General features: G+C 47.0%; 1 protein-coding gene across 3 annotated transcripts in view; it reads left to right on the forward strand.

Annotated features, from left to right (window-relative positions):
- Positions 1-14,708, forward strand: part of RAB11FIP5 (RAB11 family interacting protein 5) — a 78,399-nt gene extending 63,691 nt beyond the window's left edge. For all 3 annotated transcript variants that reach the window (XM_090035122.1, XM_090035123.1, XM_090035124.1), the window contains exons 5-6: positions 7,751-7,937; positions 9,829-14,708. In XM_090035122.1, the coding sequence (XP_089891248.1) occupies positions 7,751-7,937; positions 9,829-10,041 (400 nt within the window). In that variant the 3' untranslated portion in view covers positions 10,042-14,708. The remainder of the gene's footprint in view (positions 1-7,750; positions 7,938-9,828) is intronic.
- The last annotated feature ends 1,295 nt before the right edge of the window (positions 14,709-16,003 follow it).

Below are 16,003 nucleotides of genomic sequence, written 5' to 3' on the forward strand. Positions count from 1 at the left end.
AGGCTTATTGAGACCCTGATCTGCCTTACTTCTGCTATGGATGCAAAAAGGAGCGTCTGGGAGACAGTTCAGTGATTCTGATATTCCTACCAGCCTGAGAGGGTAATGCCTTTTATGCTTGTGAAGAGGTTCAGTAGATGTCTTCCTTTTAGGTCTTGTACTAAGGTGTTTTTTTTCCAAGTGTAAAGCTCACCTGAGTCAGGAGCTCTGCATTCAGATTGTTTCCAGGATTGGTCTCTCTCAGGGGGATTCTTTGTCCATTCGGTGCTTCCATCATGGCTAGATCTTTGGATCACTTCTAATGGGATTATTCTTCCTCTAACAGGTAATTTTGCTCAAAAACGGTTAAAAAAATACTTCTCAGATGATTCCTGCTGTGCTTTATGGAAAGAAATGTGTCCTGGGAAAAGGCTGTGTCCTGCTTATTTAAGAAGGCTGATGCCAGGCAAAAGGAAGTCATTGTATGTACAGCACACACTCATGGTTAATGGCATCTCCAGGTTTCAGACTGGGCCCATCATTCTAGGCTTTAGTTTCTTCTCTGTACAATGCAGATATTTGCTGGAAAGCCGTGACTTTCTAGTAGAGTTTGTTGAGGTTACTAGCTGAGAGAAGGGGTAGAAGAGCATGTGCTGCATGATACAGTGGTAAACTAGCAACCTCCTTTTTTCTGTTGGGCCCCCAACATGTTGTGTTTGGCAAACTGTCACAGGGCTTTGCAGAGTTCAGCAGCAGAAGGGATGGCCCCTTGTTCTAGATGACATGGGGCCTCTAGCCCTCCATTGGGGCATTGGTAGGATGATATTTGGCAGATAAAGAGTAAGATGATGCTAGATGGTGGTAGGATGATGGCTGGCAGATAAAGAAGAGTAGGATGATGGTGGTAGGATTGATGGGTAGGATGATGGCTGGCAGATTAAAGAAGAGTAGGATGATGCTAGATGGTGGTAGGATTGATGGGTAGGATGATGGCTGGCAGATAAAGAAGTGTAGGCAAAGTGACAGGATGGCCTTCAAACCTAGAGTAGGAGTTAAGTAGACCTAACTACTATCCACCAAATAGAGGAACAGAGAGCCTGGTGTCTGCGGAAGTTATCACAGGCCCCTCAGCTGTGGGTTGGGAGGTGGTGTGCGCCCATCCATGAGAAGGTCTGCTCCACCAGAAGTGCGACAGCCTTTTTGGGCAGCATGGCTGCTGGACAGATGGAGCAACTTTCAGCTAGTCACAGCTATAGAGGTGGTTGTTTGAAACAGCAGGGCTATGTGCCGCTGGATGTCTGGCACTGCAGACTAAGCCACTCTTCAGGCCATTTCCATCTATGTAGTAGCAGCAAGGGTATTTAGAAGATAGCTACTCTAGCAGTGAAGATGGAGCTACAACCACAGAGCAGACTTATGCAATATGGCCAGAGTAGAAATGGATATCTTCTCTCTCCAACATTGCTTTGGAGTCGCTCGTGGTTTACAGTGACTTCATGCAGATTCTTAGCAAGATTAGCTTGTTCCTGACTACTGTACCCCATCGTGAGCAAGGGGTGGATAGGCAAACCTGGCAGAACTTCCCCAGTTCTTTTCTACCGGTCCATCTTCTCGGCGCAGGAGTTAAGGTGTCTGCACGGCCCTCTCCCTCAGCAACGGGCATCCCTTTAACCACGGTGGTTCTGCTGCTTAGTGCTGTGCTTGCCAGGGTGGTCGGTAGGATGTGGTAGCAACTGTAGAGGTTCCAGCTGTGGCTTGCTAATTTAATGGTCCACATACTCTACAGTAATGGATGCAAGCAGTAAACAGAAGGAAAGTGGGATGGAGTGAGGAGTCAGTATTGTTAGTACTTAACCCCGGAAAAAAGTTTTGGTCTCCAGGAAAAATCAAGAAACCTTCAGCTGCAAACCTCTGCATGTCGAGTTGTTTTGGCTCTTTCTGGTGATTGCAGTGGAGACTATGATTTCTTTGGGTCCTTGGGTCTTTATTCCAGTTAGGTTGAGACTTATAAAGTCCAGAAGAGGAGCTTTTCACTTAGCTTTCAACTCCCATGTAACACAAACCAGAAAGCTGCAGGCTGTCAATCTTGCCTGTAGACTTCCTTATGAGTGAGCAAGAGGCCATGAGAAGAATCGCCTCCTTATTAATTTTTTGACAAGTGTCCTGCTATGCATTTAATTCTCCACAGCAGCTTCAAGCAGTTTTTTCCACCTCTGTTACTGATTTGTTTTTCTGGAAATATTGAAGCATCAGTGAACTTTCCTAAAAGCTTGTTTCTTGCATGGCAAATCTTTATTTTCCTGTCGATAGAACAAGATCATTAATAGGTTTTCTTTCACTGAAAAGAAAGTGACACCCACTCCTCAAAAGCAGGAAGAGGAGCGTTTCTCACTTTATCTTCTGTCTCCCTGCCCTTTGGAGACGCCCTGGAAATGGGCATCGCCTGTCTGAAGGACAACTCTTGCCTTGCTTCCACAGCCTGGGACATCTCTGGAGCATGTTGCAGACATGAGGTAGTAACGCATGAAATCTATTAGGATCAGAAATTCCTCCTTCTCCTGTGGGTTTGGGAACGTGCCATGTTCTGATGTGTTAAGTAGCCAGAATGCTTTTTGTTAAAGCTCCTGAGTTTCCAGGTCCTTCCCTGGAAAGGTCTGGACTGGTTTTCTTCTTCGTGCTTCAGAGAGGCCATGCTGGGCCCCTGAGAGCTGCTGCTAGAGTGCAGATTGAGAATTTTGCTCTTGGGTTGATATTCATTTTAAATCACTGTTGGGTAACAAGCCCACAGATACTAGAAGGGGCATTATGGCAAGTGTGACAGCTTCTGGACTCTCCTCCATTCAGATTCCTAGCAGCCCTTCCTAGGTCACAAGGTATTAGGAGGAATACAGCGTCCCGCTTCCTGAAGTTTTTGTCTGCCGATGTCCTTAGACCAACATGGCTATAACCTACACCCTTGCACACAAGGAAATGTTTGCCACAACACAAGTCATTGCTTTTACTTAAGTCTTTTATTTCTAGAATGAAGAAATCTTTTTAGAATGACACTGAAGAAGGAAAGCAAACTCTCTTGATCTGAGCACTGCTTCCCTTCACATGCTTCTCGCTCACTGCTTTTTCCCTCGGAGAATGCCTTGCATGCCTTACCATCAGCAGTTAGGACTTCACGGTACCTGTGCGATGGGGGCGGTGAACCCAGTTGCAGTTGAGGATATTGAGACACAGAAACTTTTAGAGATGTGCCCAGAGTTTCATGACCATCAGCACACCGGCCTGAGCTTAGACCTGGGAACATCTGACTTGTGCTCTTTTGGCTGGGCTGTACTCTATGTTGATAGTAGGAAAAAATTGCTGGTTACCAGAAACACTATAGCTGCCACCTTGAAAGGATTTGCAGGTGTCTTTTTAGGAGCGGAAGAAATCCCGACAATGATCCTGTCTGCTTGCCCAAGAAAACAGAGGATGCTGTGACGTGCTTTCTGCGCTCAGAAATCTTTTTGTTTTGAGCAATATCTAATGCTTGAATTTCAAAGCTACAAGTGGAATCATGAGGGAAATTATTCCAGTGGTTTGTTACCTTCAGGGCTGAGTCTGAAAGCTCAGCTGTTTCAAATACCAGTTTGTTTTATCCATAGGTCCAGCGCTTCTGACGTGGGTCAGCTGTGGCAACTAAAACAGGGGCAGCTTCCTAACAACTCCATTGGGAGGTTGGAGACGCTTGCAAGAGGCTGTTTTCTTCCTGATAGTTGGTCTCTTATGCAGAGCATGCTGACATGAAAGTGCCTGGTGGCATGGCGTTTCATGCAGGAATGCCCCTTACTTTTTTGGGTCTTGCTAAGCAAGGAGCCAGGTGGTCGGTTAACTTGGGGGGGGTGCTTACAGCCATAGCCAGAATTCTTCACCAGCAAGTCTGGGAGCTGAGGAAAGATACTGGACAGGGTCAGGGTCCTGCTCAACGCTTCAGCCAGCTCTGTTACTCTCCCCATAAATCCTTCACTAGGGCCATGCTCCAACACATCTCTCGTGCCCTGCCCAGCAGGGGAATCAAGGAACTGGAGAAAGCCTGAGCTGTGGGGAGACAAACTCTTTCCCCACATCCCAAAACATCTGGGAGAAGCCCTTGATCCATCTCAGAGAGGTCTCTGTTTGCATCTGGAGGCTTCTGCAGTCTCCTTCCTCCCTGCACAGCTTTAACAACAGGCCAGAGAAGAATAATGGTTGGGGAAGAGGTTGTGCCTGCTGGTGTGACTCTGCAAGGATCTCTCCTCACGGCATCTGCCCCATCTCTTTCTCGTCCACCCTGGTTTCTTGCTCTTTTGCCAACTGGGGAGAGCGTCATCCATTGCTAGGTGATCGCTGGGAAGTCTTTGACCAGGCTGAGCCCTCATTGAGGACACTAAGGTTTTGGGGCTGCTCATAGTTCTCACTGCCCAGACAGTGAAGCATATCGTCTGTCGTGTCTTGCTCTCCAGGCTAGAAGTCTTGGTCAGGGTGGAGCTGTGGTGTGTAAGACAAAACCCTAGCACCCTAACCTTAATCAGCTGCTGTGCAGTTGGGTAGAAGCATATCCCCGAAGCTCTGGGTTTAGAGCCATGGGCCTGAGCAGCCCCAGTCGTAGCCCAGGATGGCCCAGTCCTAGTTATAAGGCTGTTCTCTCATGCAGCCTGGTCCAACGTCTAGCAGATTGAGCAACGAAGGCTGAGTGCCAGCTCTCCATTACAGACACCCTGCCACCTGGAAGGGTATCAGTGGACTCACTTGGGATGCTAAAAGGATCTCCCTCTTTTTCCCTTTGCCACTCGAAGTCTGGGCAGCCTGGTGTTTGCAGGGTCCTGGCAGGATTTGTTAATGCATTAGCTTTGTAATGTTAGGGGCAGCTGACATTTGTCTCCATGAGAGCTCCTGAGACCAACCTGGCCAAACTACCCTGGACTGCAGATGCAGATTGACTTGGCCAACACCATCCTGAAAGGTGTTGAAAATTTCGGGTCTCTGAAAATTTCTCCCTGGTGCATAGGGAGACCTGCCAGTTATGTCTCCTCCAGTGCTGAGTAGGACTCAGATTACCAATTTTGGCTTCTAAGCTAGCGATCTCTGCTTATCCAGCTCCAAGCAGTGACCATAAGCATTACCAGACTCTACCCTGAGTAGGTGTGCGCTCATGGGACCTGAAATACAAGTAACAAGGAGCCAACTCTGATCCAAAGGACCAGTCTTGGAGGCCTAAGAAAAGGGACACCCTTCTCCTCTGCCCCTGAGTTTTGGGCCTGGGTCCCAGTGCCTCTGAGATGGCTGGCAGGGCAGCTCAGAGTGGTCTTTCAAAGGGCGTGCAGCTCTCATGGCTGATGGCTGAGTCTGATCCCTGAGCTAGAGTGCAGATGTCCATCCCCAAAGCATGTGCAAACTGGAAGGCTCCTTTCTGGGGAATGCTGCCATGTGCGAGATGGATCTGTGCTGGGATTTGAATGATCTGTACTGCTCTGAAAAGGTCACATTCCTCTGCCCTCTCCATTTCTGTTATCGTAGCATCCCTGGCAGCATTGCTTCAGCTGAAGTTTTGGTAGCTTTTGCAGTCCTTTTTTATTGCTAGGGGTAACTCAGTTTGGCTCCTAGAAGCAACTTGGGAGCCTTTTGGAGGAGTGCTTTTCAAATCTGGGATCCCCTGTGCTCTGTTGTCCCTCTCCAGTTTTCACAGCCTTGAAGCTAGATTACAGGCCTGGAGATCAGGAGGAAGAGGTTCCTGTTCCTGGCTCTGCCAGTAACTTTGGGTGCATGTTACTTCCCCTAGATGGGTGTTAGCTATACCATCTCCAAATGGGGAACGTCCTCACTTACCTCACTGGACTGGGCTTTGAACAGATGAATCCTTGCTGAGCACTGGCGCTTCTCTGAGCTGTCAATAATACATGCACATATGTCAGTTGTAGTCATGACTCTTCATAGTGTAGCTGCTGCACTTCCAGTGTAAGTATGCTCCATGGCTTTTTTTTTATCTTGGCTTTCTTTTCCTGGTTCTGATGTCAAACCTGGATAGTTATTGCACCAGCCCCGCTCTGCTCCACTGGAAGCTTGCAGCACAGCTTGCCACAGGACACTTCTCTTCCCGGTAGTTTGGAGGGGGGTCCAGACTACAGCTAGAAGGCCAAACAGATGCTAACCGAGCCCTGAAATGCAGCCTGTATCCACTTCCAGTAACTGCAGAAGAGGCAGGCTTGCTGGCTAAAACGGAGCAATTTTTTCTCATCTGTCAAAGAGTGCAAAGAGGCAATGTTGCTGTGTCCCTGTGCCTTGACTGGGGTGTTTTGGTACAGATGCTGTGGTGCTGAGTTATGTCATAGCCAAGAGCACTGGAAGGAAAAAGTCAGGGACTGTTGTTAGTGCAACTTGAATACCATATTGTCTCACATACAGCATGCTCCTTTCGCTGAAATTGGGGCGCATGTCTTAAGCAGGGAGCTGACTTTCTGCCAGGGGTTGGAAATACCCTGGCTGGATTCCTGCTTCAGAGTGCAGCAGCTGTGGTATTACTGTTCAGGCAGTGGAGGGAGTCATTTGACTTAATAGCTCATTGTTCTTCACTCTGCAAGTGTTAATGAATTGTCTCTCCTTTTTAATGGCCATGATGTTCTATTAATCAATTTAACTTTTGCTGTCAGCTAGCTGCTCCTGGCTTCTCTCTTTCACAGCCTCTTAGTTCTCTTTAGAGTCATAAATCCACCCATGGAAACCAGTTTTCTGCAGCAGCTAGGGAATCAGCTTTAGTTTTGCAGAAACAGAGTGAGTTTAGGCTCTATCCCTGCTCTGCAGCCCTAACTGTAGAAAAATCGTTATTTCTTCATTCAGCCATTCAAAAACAAGGTGCATATTATTTTTGGGCCAGTGTTGTATGTGAGAAAATATGGTATTTAGTGAGGTTTTTTAGTGAAACTTGAGTAGTCACACAGCTGGGGAAAATGTGCAATAGGCAACTTGCAGATTTTGAAGTTTGCAATAGTAACATAGCGCAATGTCTCCTCACTTAAGCAAACCCGTGCAAGGCACAGGACAAAAAGCTGTTTGGATAAGAGAAACGTTGACAATTTGTGATATCATGTGTAAAACCAGACTGCCCTGACCCATACAGACCTTTGCAGCAAAGCTGGAAGGAGAACAGTGATTGTACCATACCAGCAGGTGCAATGTAGTTTAAAAAAAAAAAAAAAAAAGAATTACTGTGTAGGTAATTGAGGGTTTGGATAACCAAAGCTGTCCTGTAATTAATGTAAGCAGTTAATTAGGCTGTCTCAAGGGCACCCAGACTCTGCCACAAAGTCCTTAGCTGTACAAGCAGACGGGAGCCTGCCATTTTTGCACCTGACTTGCACCAAATCTCCCATTGCTTCAGTGCCCCCCAGACCATGGCTTCCAGCACACAATGCTGCCACATTGAGCAGCCTGCAGAGACCATGAGTTCCAGCGTGCTGGGGCTTGATTTCCTTGCATTAAGCTGCAGCGTTGTGTCCTAGAGTCTGTAGTTTCCTTGAGTCCTGCTTTCATCTTGGAGGTCACAAGCTGCATTGGAGAGCACTGTGGGCTGTCTGCCAGTGGGCTGCACTTTGGTCACCCCTGCCCTAGGAGCCAGGATCGTTCAGTGCGGTTCGTTATGGGAGGTCTTGCTGTGTGACTGTAATGACAGCTGTGCAGCTGCCTCCCCCATCTAGGGCATATAAAACTGTTTTCCTCCCCTCAGCCATGTGTGCCATTAACTGTGTGTCTTTCTTGCTTTCCCTAGTCCTCATCCAGTGAAGCCCATAAGTGCTGCGGTGTCAGAGGTCTCCAGTGAGAAAAAACAGCACAGGTCCAGCTTGACTTCTGCCCTGAGCAGTGGCCTGGAGAAGCTGAAGACCGTGACAACGGGCAGCATCCAACCAGTGGCCCCGTCCACGCAACTAGAGAAGGCAGAGCACAAGAAATTAAAGGTAGGTGCATCACCACTGACTCTCATTCTCCTTAACTGCCAGTTTGCTTCTATCATATTAGTACTTAAAGGTGCTTGAAATGGAAGCCGTAGCTATCCCTGAAGTAGGTGATGCTTGTCTGCATGATGCTGTTAGATGGCTGAATCAGCAGAGCTTTGGCTGTTACCCGGTAGTCCTACCTCTAGTCTTGATCCTAAGTGCACGGCAGGATCCTAGCCTGGACAGAGGGAGCATGCAGTCTTTATCCTTCTGCTTCGTGATCAAGCCCCTGATTTCATTGCCTCCTGCTAAGCCGTGATTTACAGTTCACAAGGCTGCTTAGCTGGATGTCTTTAGCAGTGATTCTCAACCAGGCTGCCTTGTCAGCTTGGGGTGCCACAAGTTCCTTCGAAGGGTGTCCCAAGGTGTGAGATAAGCACAAGCTCAGGCTTGTCCCTACTTGGCTGACCCTCTACCCCTACTGCCTGCCCCTCTGCAAAGAGGTAAACTCTGTGCCACTCAGTTCACAAAAGTTATGGAGGGATGCCTCAAGGCCTGTGAGAGATGATTTGAGCGCCAAAAAATTGAACTAGGGTCATGTCTACACAGTAAGCAGACCATGCCAGGCAGCAAGGTCTTCATGTACCACATGCGGCTCCACAGGCACTGACTCCTAAACTGGGAGCATTGGAGCTCTCGGTGGGCTAATTAGCACAGGGGCTAGCTGATTGGTGCTGCCACTTGCCGGGGCTGATTACCTAATCTGGAGAAGGCGCTACATCCAATTCCACGTAGAGAGCTGCCCAAGTGGAGCAGTCACTGTGTTTTGAGGGGGTTGCTGCCAAGCACAGCAGTTCTCCCATCTAGTCAGAGTTGAACACTTTGCAGAGAGGAAGATGTCAGTGATGTGTCGAGTTCACTCTGAATGAAAATCCAAAGGGCTGTGTCTCTCCTGACAGATGCTTCCTGAAGTGTTGTGTGTGCCTTAGTTCTTCATAATGCAGGGCCTGTGAAAATTTGGTGTGGAGATGGGCACGTCGAAAGCCCTTGTGCTGTGTTGTGGATATGCACAAATACATCATCCCAGTGGGATGCTTGCATTTCCTCTCCCCCAGGCTATTGCATTCCCTGCCCCTGGTGTCCTGAGACCTGCTGTGTGTACAGTGTTGCCTGCTCCTCTATTTCACAGGAATACAACCCCTTCAGATGCTGTGCACAAACACCCCTAGCAATGCTCCCTATGTTTCCGGGGGTCTGGCTTACAACCATATCTTCCACCCTTGGTTCTCCGGTCTTTTATGATTCTGCTCCCCTGCATCCAGCTAGCTGCAACTTCCTCTCTCTCCCTTCTCATGATCTCCCCACTGTGGCTGGAAGAGTTACTGCCATCTGGGATGTGCTGCTGATTCTTCCCTATGCTCCGTGTCTGTTCTGCACAGTCTCTTGCATTGCTATTATCCATCCATACAATGGAAGAGTAAAACAATAAAAAAACACCAGTGCAGGAAAGGAACTATTTGGGCTATTAAACATTATTAGCACAAGAATAAATACATACACACTGTCTATAATAATACCTTTAGGATGAGAATTAGAAGGCTTCTTACCATCAGAGAAGGGAGATTATGGAGCAGCTTTCCAGTAGGAGCAGCAGGGGCAAACATTCTGCTTAAACCTAAAAGAGAGTATGATCAGTTTTTTAATAGGATTATAATGTAGCTGCCTGTAAGAGCAGGATACCAGACTCAGTGGTTCAGGTGGTCCCTTCCGCTCCAGTGTGACTGTAAAGTGTTGTAGGATGTTACTACCATAATGGCCTTATGCTGTACCTTGCAGCACACGTAGTCTGCGGTTGTGTTTTGCTAGTCACCTTTCACATCTCACTGGCTTCTCCTGTTTGCTCCTGCCTTAGGATCCTGCTTTGCCAGACCAGTCTGCCAAGTATTATCACCTGACCCATGATGAACTCATCCAGCTGCTGCTGCAGAGGGAGAAGGAGCTGAGCAAGAAGGAGGAGCACATCCAAGAGCTGGAAAACTACATTGACCGGCTGCTGGTGCGCATTATGGAACAGTCTCCCACCCTCCTTCAGATCCCCCTAGAGGAAACCAAGACCAGCAAGTAGCCCTGCTCCTCGGAGATCTCGTCAGCATCACTTGCCTACAGCGCTCCTGGAATAAACATGCAACACCCCCCCCCGACCCTTGCACTTACACCTCCTTTTGCAAGTAAAACACGAGAGAACTGTGGTGGCCTTGGCAAGTTTACAAGAAATTGAGCTGGAAAGATGATCTGCCTCTCCAGAGAAATGCGCTCCACCTCTTCCTGTCAGGCACAGAACCCAGTATTATAATACAGTCACCAATATCCTCCCAAAAAAATAGGCTTCTCCCCAGGGGCCAAGCAACAGCATGGAGAGGCACCATTTTGAGCAGAGTACCAGAGCCTTACGTCACACATGGGACTGAGAGTCTGGATGATGGAAATGTGCCACCTTGCCCTTGTTTTTTAGGCTGCTCCTTCAGCCCTAAACACCTCCATCCTGTCTAAAACAGCGTGTAGTTGCTTATGGAAAGCATTGTGAGCTGTTCCTCCTGCAGCCTCTGAGAAACCTTACCCATGACACTTAAGAGCTCAATGAGGATCTACCCTGTCTTGTTGCTCTTTCAACTGAGTAAGTGAAGTAAGGGACAGCTGTTTTTAGCTCCCTTGTATTATCTGATGGTTCCCTAAAGCAAAGGGTTTCCTTGCCATATAAGACATTCCTGCAAGCCCCGAGTACCCAGACAGATGGCTGATGGGGGCAGGAAACAACTCACAATGGTGAAACTGGATAAGTCTGAAGGACAACACGTGCATTAGGTGGCATATCATGTACCGCGTTTAGATCTGCACTGTGTCCGGCCAGGCTTTCTGCTGTGATGTGACTGTCTTCATTACTCAGCTTGACACACAACTTCACCCTGTATCCTACAGTCCCGGTGAAGAGACATGGTGAATTTTGTGGAGCCCCTAAAACTTCCTTTATGCAAATCTCCCCAACCCATTCCCGGTGGCAATGGCACCATTACATGCTGTGGACACTTGTTTCCATAGATCACTGCTGTGTCCTTTTCCATGCAGTATTATCATATCAGATTTCTCTCTAGTATGTACAGGGAGTGCTTTGAAACCACCATAGCCAGCTGTCTGCCCCTTTGACACAATCTGCTTACTTCTTTGTGTTTTGTGTCTCTTTTTGTTTTTAATGAGATGGAAAAATGCCGTAAGAAACAAAAATGTGTATGCAAATGAATAGATGACTGCCAACCCACCTCTGTACTTGACATCCTACTTGATCAGATGCCTGATGGACACCTTCAGTTGATCTTTGTAGTAGGCTATCAGTTCATTAGTACACGCCGACCATTATCAGCAGTACGACTGCAGCTCCATCACATCTATATAAGTATCCGGCCTCCAACACCCTTGGCCAGTCCCTAGATGTTTCTCTGGACCAACTCTGGGGTTGAACACTTTCAACACTACTTGTTCAGGAGGCGGTTGTTCTCTTAACAAGCTCCTGATCTGCTTGGGTTGTGAGTGATTTGTCCACCTGCAGCAGAAAAGTGCGCAGCAGTTGACTCTGGTGTGCAGTAGTGGTGGGGATGTGGGGAGAAATTAGTGCCATATCTTCTGTTCTTTGGTTTTTATCTCTGTAGGCTTCCTTTTCTCTCTCTGTTAAGGCACTGGGTGGATGGTTTTCCTACCTGTCTTATCGCAACAAGAAGCTAACAGAAGAGCTTAACACCTGGGACTTCCCCCGCCTTGACAAGCCCAAGATGCATTGTTCCTACCTGTCCCTGGAGCGTGTGGCTTTTCCTTCTAAAGTCTTCCTTTCTTTTTACTGTGACCTGCCTCTGTGCACACATGGATTTTACAAGTTGTGCCTTTTGCAACAGAACAAGGCAGTTTCCTCACTAAAAAGATTCTTTAAACTTAATTTTCAGTCTATGCCTCGCCCGACTTGGCAAAGCTTTCCTTGCCAGCTAGGGCGTGGCTTCCTAAAAGTCTTTGTGCTTAAAGCCAAAAACAAGACCTGTCCTAGTAAAAAAGTGGGCGAGTTGCTGTTGGTTGGAACACTTTGCGTTAGTCTGATGTAAATGATGTTGTGATTAATCTACGGATAGTAACGGAGAAGAGTGTACGCCAAGATAGACTGTGGCTGGTAGACCTTCTGGAGGGATACATCAGTAGAAGTTCAGTGGACCTGCTGGTACAATAACAAAGAGTTTGGTGTCCCGATCTAGCCCGTGTTGTATAAGAAGGAGGCTCTGCTGGAAATACTGGCTGTGAGTTCTTACTTGCCTTTGGTTGCAATAGCAAACTGACCCAATCTGAGGTTTTGCACTTACCTGCCTACACTGCTGTATTTGTGCATCTTGGGGAACGTGGGGCTATGTTTATATTGTAAGATTTAGGACTTTAAAAGAGGAATTCCACTTTTTTTTTTTTTTACATTTCTGTATATGAGTTTGAGTACCAACAATTCCTCTTTGCATGTACAATCAAAAAATTCCTCCAGGGAGAGTTGTGATCTCCCTCTGGTTGCATGCCTCTTAGAAAAGGACTTTCTGTTATCTGAATGGTGCGTGCATCCGTGCGTGCCAGGGAGAAGTTGCTTCCAATACAAAGTAAATAAGTAAAACTCTGTATACAAATAAAATGTGTAAGCAAGAAGAGGTAAAAAGGAGGGGCTGATCAAAGTCAGATGTACTGGACTGCAGCGATCTGTGTCAAATGGGGACTATAAAGGAGGGAAGTCTAGTATTTTATATCTGTGAGCATGAATGTGTCTATGTTGGGTCTTAACCAACATGTGCATAAAAGATACTTTCTGCTTTCTATCTGTCCCTTCTTGCTTAGGACCAGAACTGGCCCTCGATGGGAGAAGCCATCTGTTTGCTATTCTTTTCACATACACTGCAGAATACGAGAGACCAAATAAGACTGGGCCTAAACTTTCCTCCTGTTTGGCTTGGTCCCTCCACAGCCTCTTGGCTATTCCTGTAGGATTGTGTGTGAGTGTGTGTTCTCCTCCTGAGGACTCCCACACTGTAGGTGCTTTCCACACACCGCACATATGCTTGTGCATCCGCACACACACAAAGTGCCAGAGTTTTTAAACTTAAGCTTCTCTCTTCCTCTTCCATGATAGTTAAATCACATCTCTAAATCGCTGCCTGCCTTAGTCCGTTCTCTGCCTTTTTTTCCCCGAAGCTTGAGTGTTTTGCACATTCATATATTCATGTCCTCTCAAAGCAGAGCTGCATTGCATAGGACTGCACAGGACTGTGCCCTGTTTAATAGTGTGAGTTTTTTCTCTGACCTTGTCTTCCTTCTCTGTGCATGGTCTAACTCTGTACCCAGAAGACTCTAGTCCGTGAGAAACTCTTCATTCATGCTGGCCATGCTTTAAGAGGATAAAGTAAATGGCATGAAAACGATGACGCCCAAGGAAACATTCAGGATTTGGCAGACAGAGCTGGTTGGGCAACCCAACGTCTGAACTGAAAGTTGGTTCATGAGAGGGGAAGAAGGAATAAGGACAGCAACTGTGGCTGCAGGGAGTGTGCTGCTGCCCTTCCCTGTGCGGACATTGGTGTCACGTACTATTGGGACATTCAAAAGTCAGAGGTGAGGGAAAGACCCTCCTTGCGGATAATTCCTTTTCAATTGGCCTGTTTACTTGTGTTACAGTCAGCTTGTTGTTTTGTCCTCCATTGCTCCACTCCACTGCCCCACAAATCTTCCCCGTGTGATTCTCCTCTGCATAATAGAGCCAGGAATGTTAAACATGCCGTAAGTATCCGGAGACAGATGTTTAAGACCAGCCCGACGATTGAATTAACCTCACCGGTACCAGGAACAAAAATTATTGGATGAACCGATGAGAAGATAGAAGTGTCAGTATTTAAAAAAGGAAGGTGGGGAGGGAGGGGAGAAGAGTAAACAAATGTATTTGTCCTTAAAACTACTGACGCTCTTGTCCTGAATCCATCTCGAGAGATTATTCTGTGGAAACAAGGCATTGAAAGGATATCACCATTCTAATGCTGAAGCCTAAACCAGGAGTCCTCTGGGTGATGGCTGGTCCCTGCAGAAAGGATGATTTGAGTGCATAGGTATCACCTATTACCAACAGCAGTGGTTTTGTTTGCTTGGTTTTCAATAAATCTATTCCCATAAGTTATTTTTCTCTGTCTGATATGTAATCTGGCCCTTCCGTACACAAATGCTTCACAAGTTTCTCCACAGACATGCAGCTGGCCACATCTGTGCAGAGTTTTGTCATCAGCTCACCAGGTGAATAGGTTTTATTTTTATATATATTTTTAAAGGAACTCTGCCAAGCAATTTGATTTTTTTCTTTATTTGCTCTTCTGGCCTCAGGGGTTACAGGGTGTGTATATGTGTGTGATGGGGGGGCTGCCATGAAAGATGCCAAGTGAAGTCCTTAAACTGGAACGAACATGAAGGGCCACGGCTATCGAACAATGCCACGTGAACCCAGTAGAGTTGATCTTGTCTGTAAAGGAGCAGTATGTTCTGCGTTACAAATGTGTGCCCAAAAACAGAAGGTTAGTGTGTTCAAATGCGGGGAGTTGCTGGATTCCCTGTCCTTTATGTATATGGGAAGCGGGTCCTGCATATGTTTCTTTGTTTTAATAGTTGCAGCTAATGTTTATAAAAGAGCTTGTTATTTACATTTTAAGCACTTTAAAAAAATAAAAATTGTTCAAGCTGTTCCTAGACGCTTCTGATTTTTATTGCGGGTCTGTGTCAGTTGGCACTTGGGGAGCGTGGGACTCTAAGCAGATAACTTTTAGTTGGTAAAACAGGGCTAGTTTGCATTGATTCCTTCTTTTAGGAGTGTTGTCTACTTGTTTCTGTTTTATTGAGGCTGAGGGCCCTGCTGTGGAAGAAAGGTGTTTGTACAGGTAGCATTATAAAGGTGTGGGTTGCAAAAGGAAGCAGCAACAATAACACCAGGTGTATGGGGGAGAGCGCAGAGCATCGAGTGACCCAGTCAAGTTTGCTTGGTGGTTCATATAGAACTGAACATGAGACCAAGATGTCCTAGTTCCCTGGCCTTGTTTCCTGTTCTTGGCTCGCCTCTTTCCCACTGCATAGGAGAAAAGCAGGCAAAGCCCAGCCAACCCCTAATGCTTTCTCATGGCCAAAATGCTTTGGAATATGAAGGGGAACTAAAATAACTAAGAGTTGCCCAGCTGAAACCTCCTGCTGCCATCCTTCATATGGCTTGGCTGTGTCTTCACTTCGAACCAGTTCTGGCTCTAACCTGAATGCTGCCACGCTCCACCCTGCTGACCTGCATTTCGTGCTGCTTTAGCTGGAGGAGGTTACGGCTTAGTGCTCAGATGCTGCTTTCATTCAGGCTACCTGCTTTGCTATGAGGGCACAGTTTAAATCACTGGAGTGCCACTAGCTTTCCATTGTCTTCCTATAATTCCTCCCATATGCCCAGAAGAGCAGACGAGTCCTCCCACAGTTCAAGGGGAAAGAATGATGGAGCAGCTCAGCTTACGATGAGTGATGCCGTCAGAGGTACGAAATACCCCGCTGTGTGTTGCTGAGACCAGCCAAGACATTAGTGCAGGTGCACTAATTTGTGCAGGTCAGCTCAGGTGCTGATCAGCAGGGCTAACCACAGAGAAGACCCATCCTCGGAGATAAATGGTGGCTGGATGTTCAGAGCCAAGGGATAATGACAAACCTTTGTCCTTGTTTTCAAGTGTACTAACAATTTTGCTGCCTGTTATTTCAGACCATGTCCACTTCTACTGGGACGGGGTGTCCATGCTCGGACAAATCCCTCCTGCGAACCACCAACCTTACCTCTATATCTTGTTAAAGTGATTTGAATCTCTCTCGTGCCCTTGCTGAGGAACAGGAGGTGGCTTTAGATCAGTTTCTCCGTGCTGTAGTTTGCTAACAAGCCACTTGCCACCTCAGGTCTGTTCAGGGGTGGATTAAAGCAAAATGGGAGCTGGAGCCACTTGCACCACAGAAACCTTAGCTTAAGA

The sequence above is a fragment of the Crocodylus siamensis genome, chromosome 2, assembly GCF_052110815.1.
Source record: "Crocodylus siamensis isolate JL-2025a chromosome 2, ASM5211081v1, whole genome shotgun sequence".
NCBI classification, from domain to species: domain Eukaryota; kingdom Metazoa; phylum Chordata; order Crocodylia; family Crocodylidae; genus Crocodylus; species Crocodylus siamensis.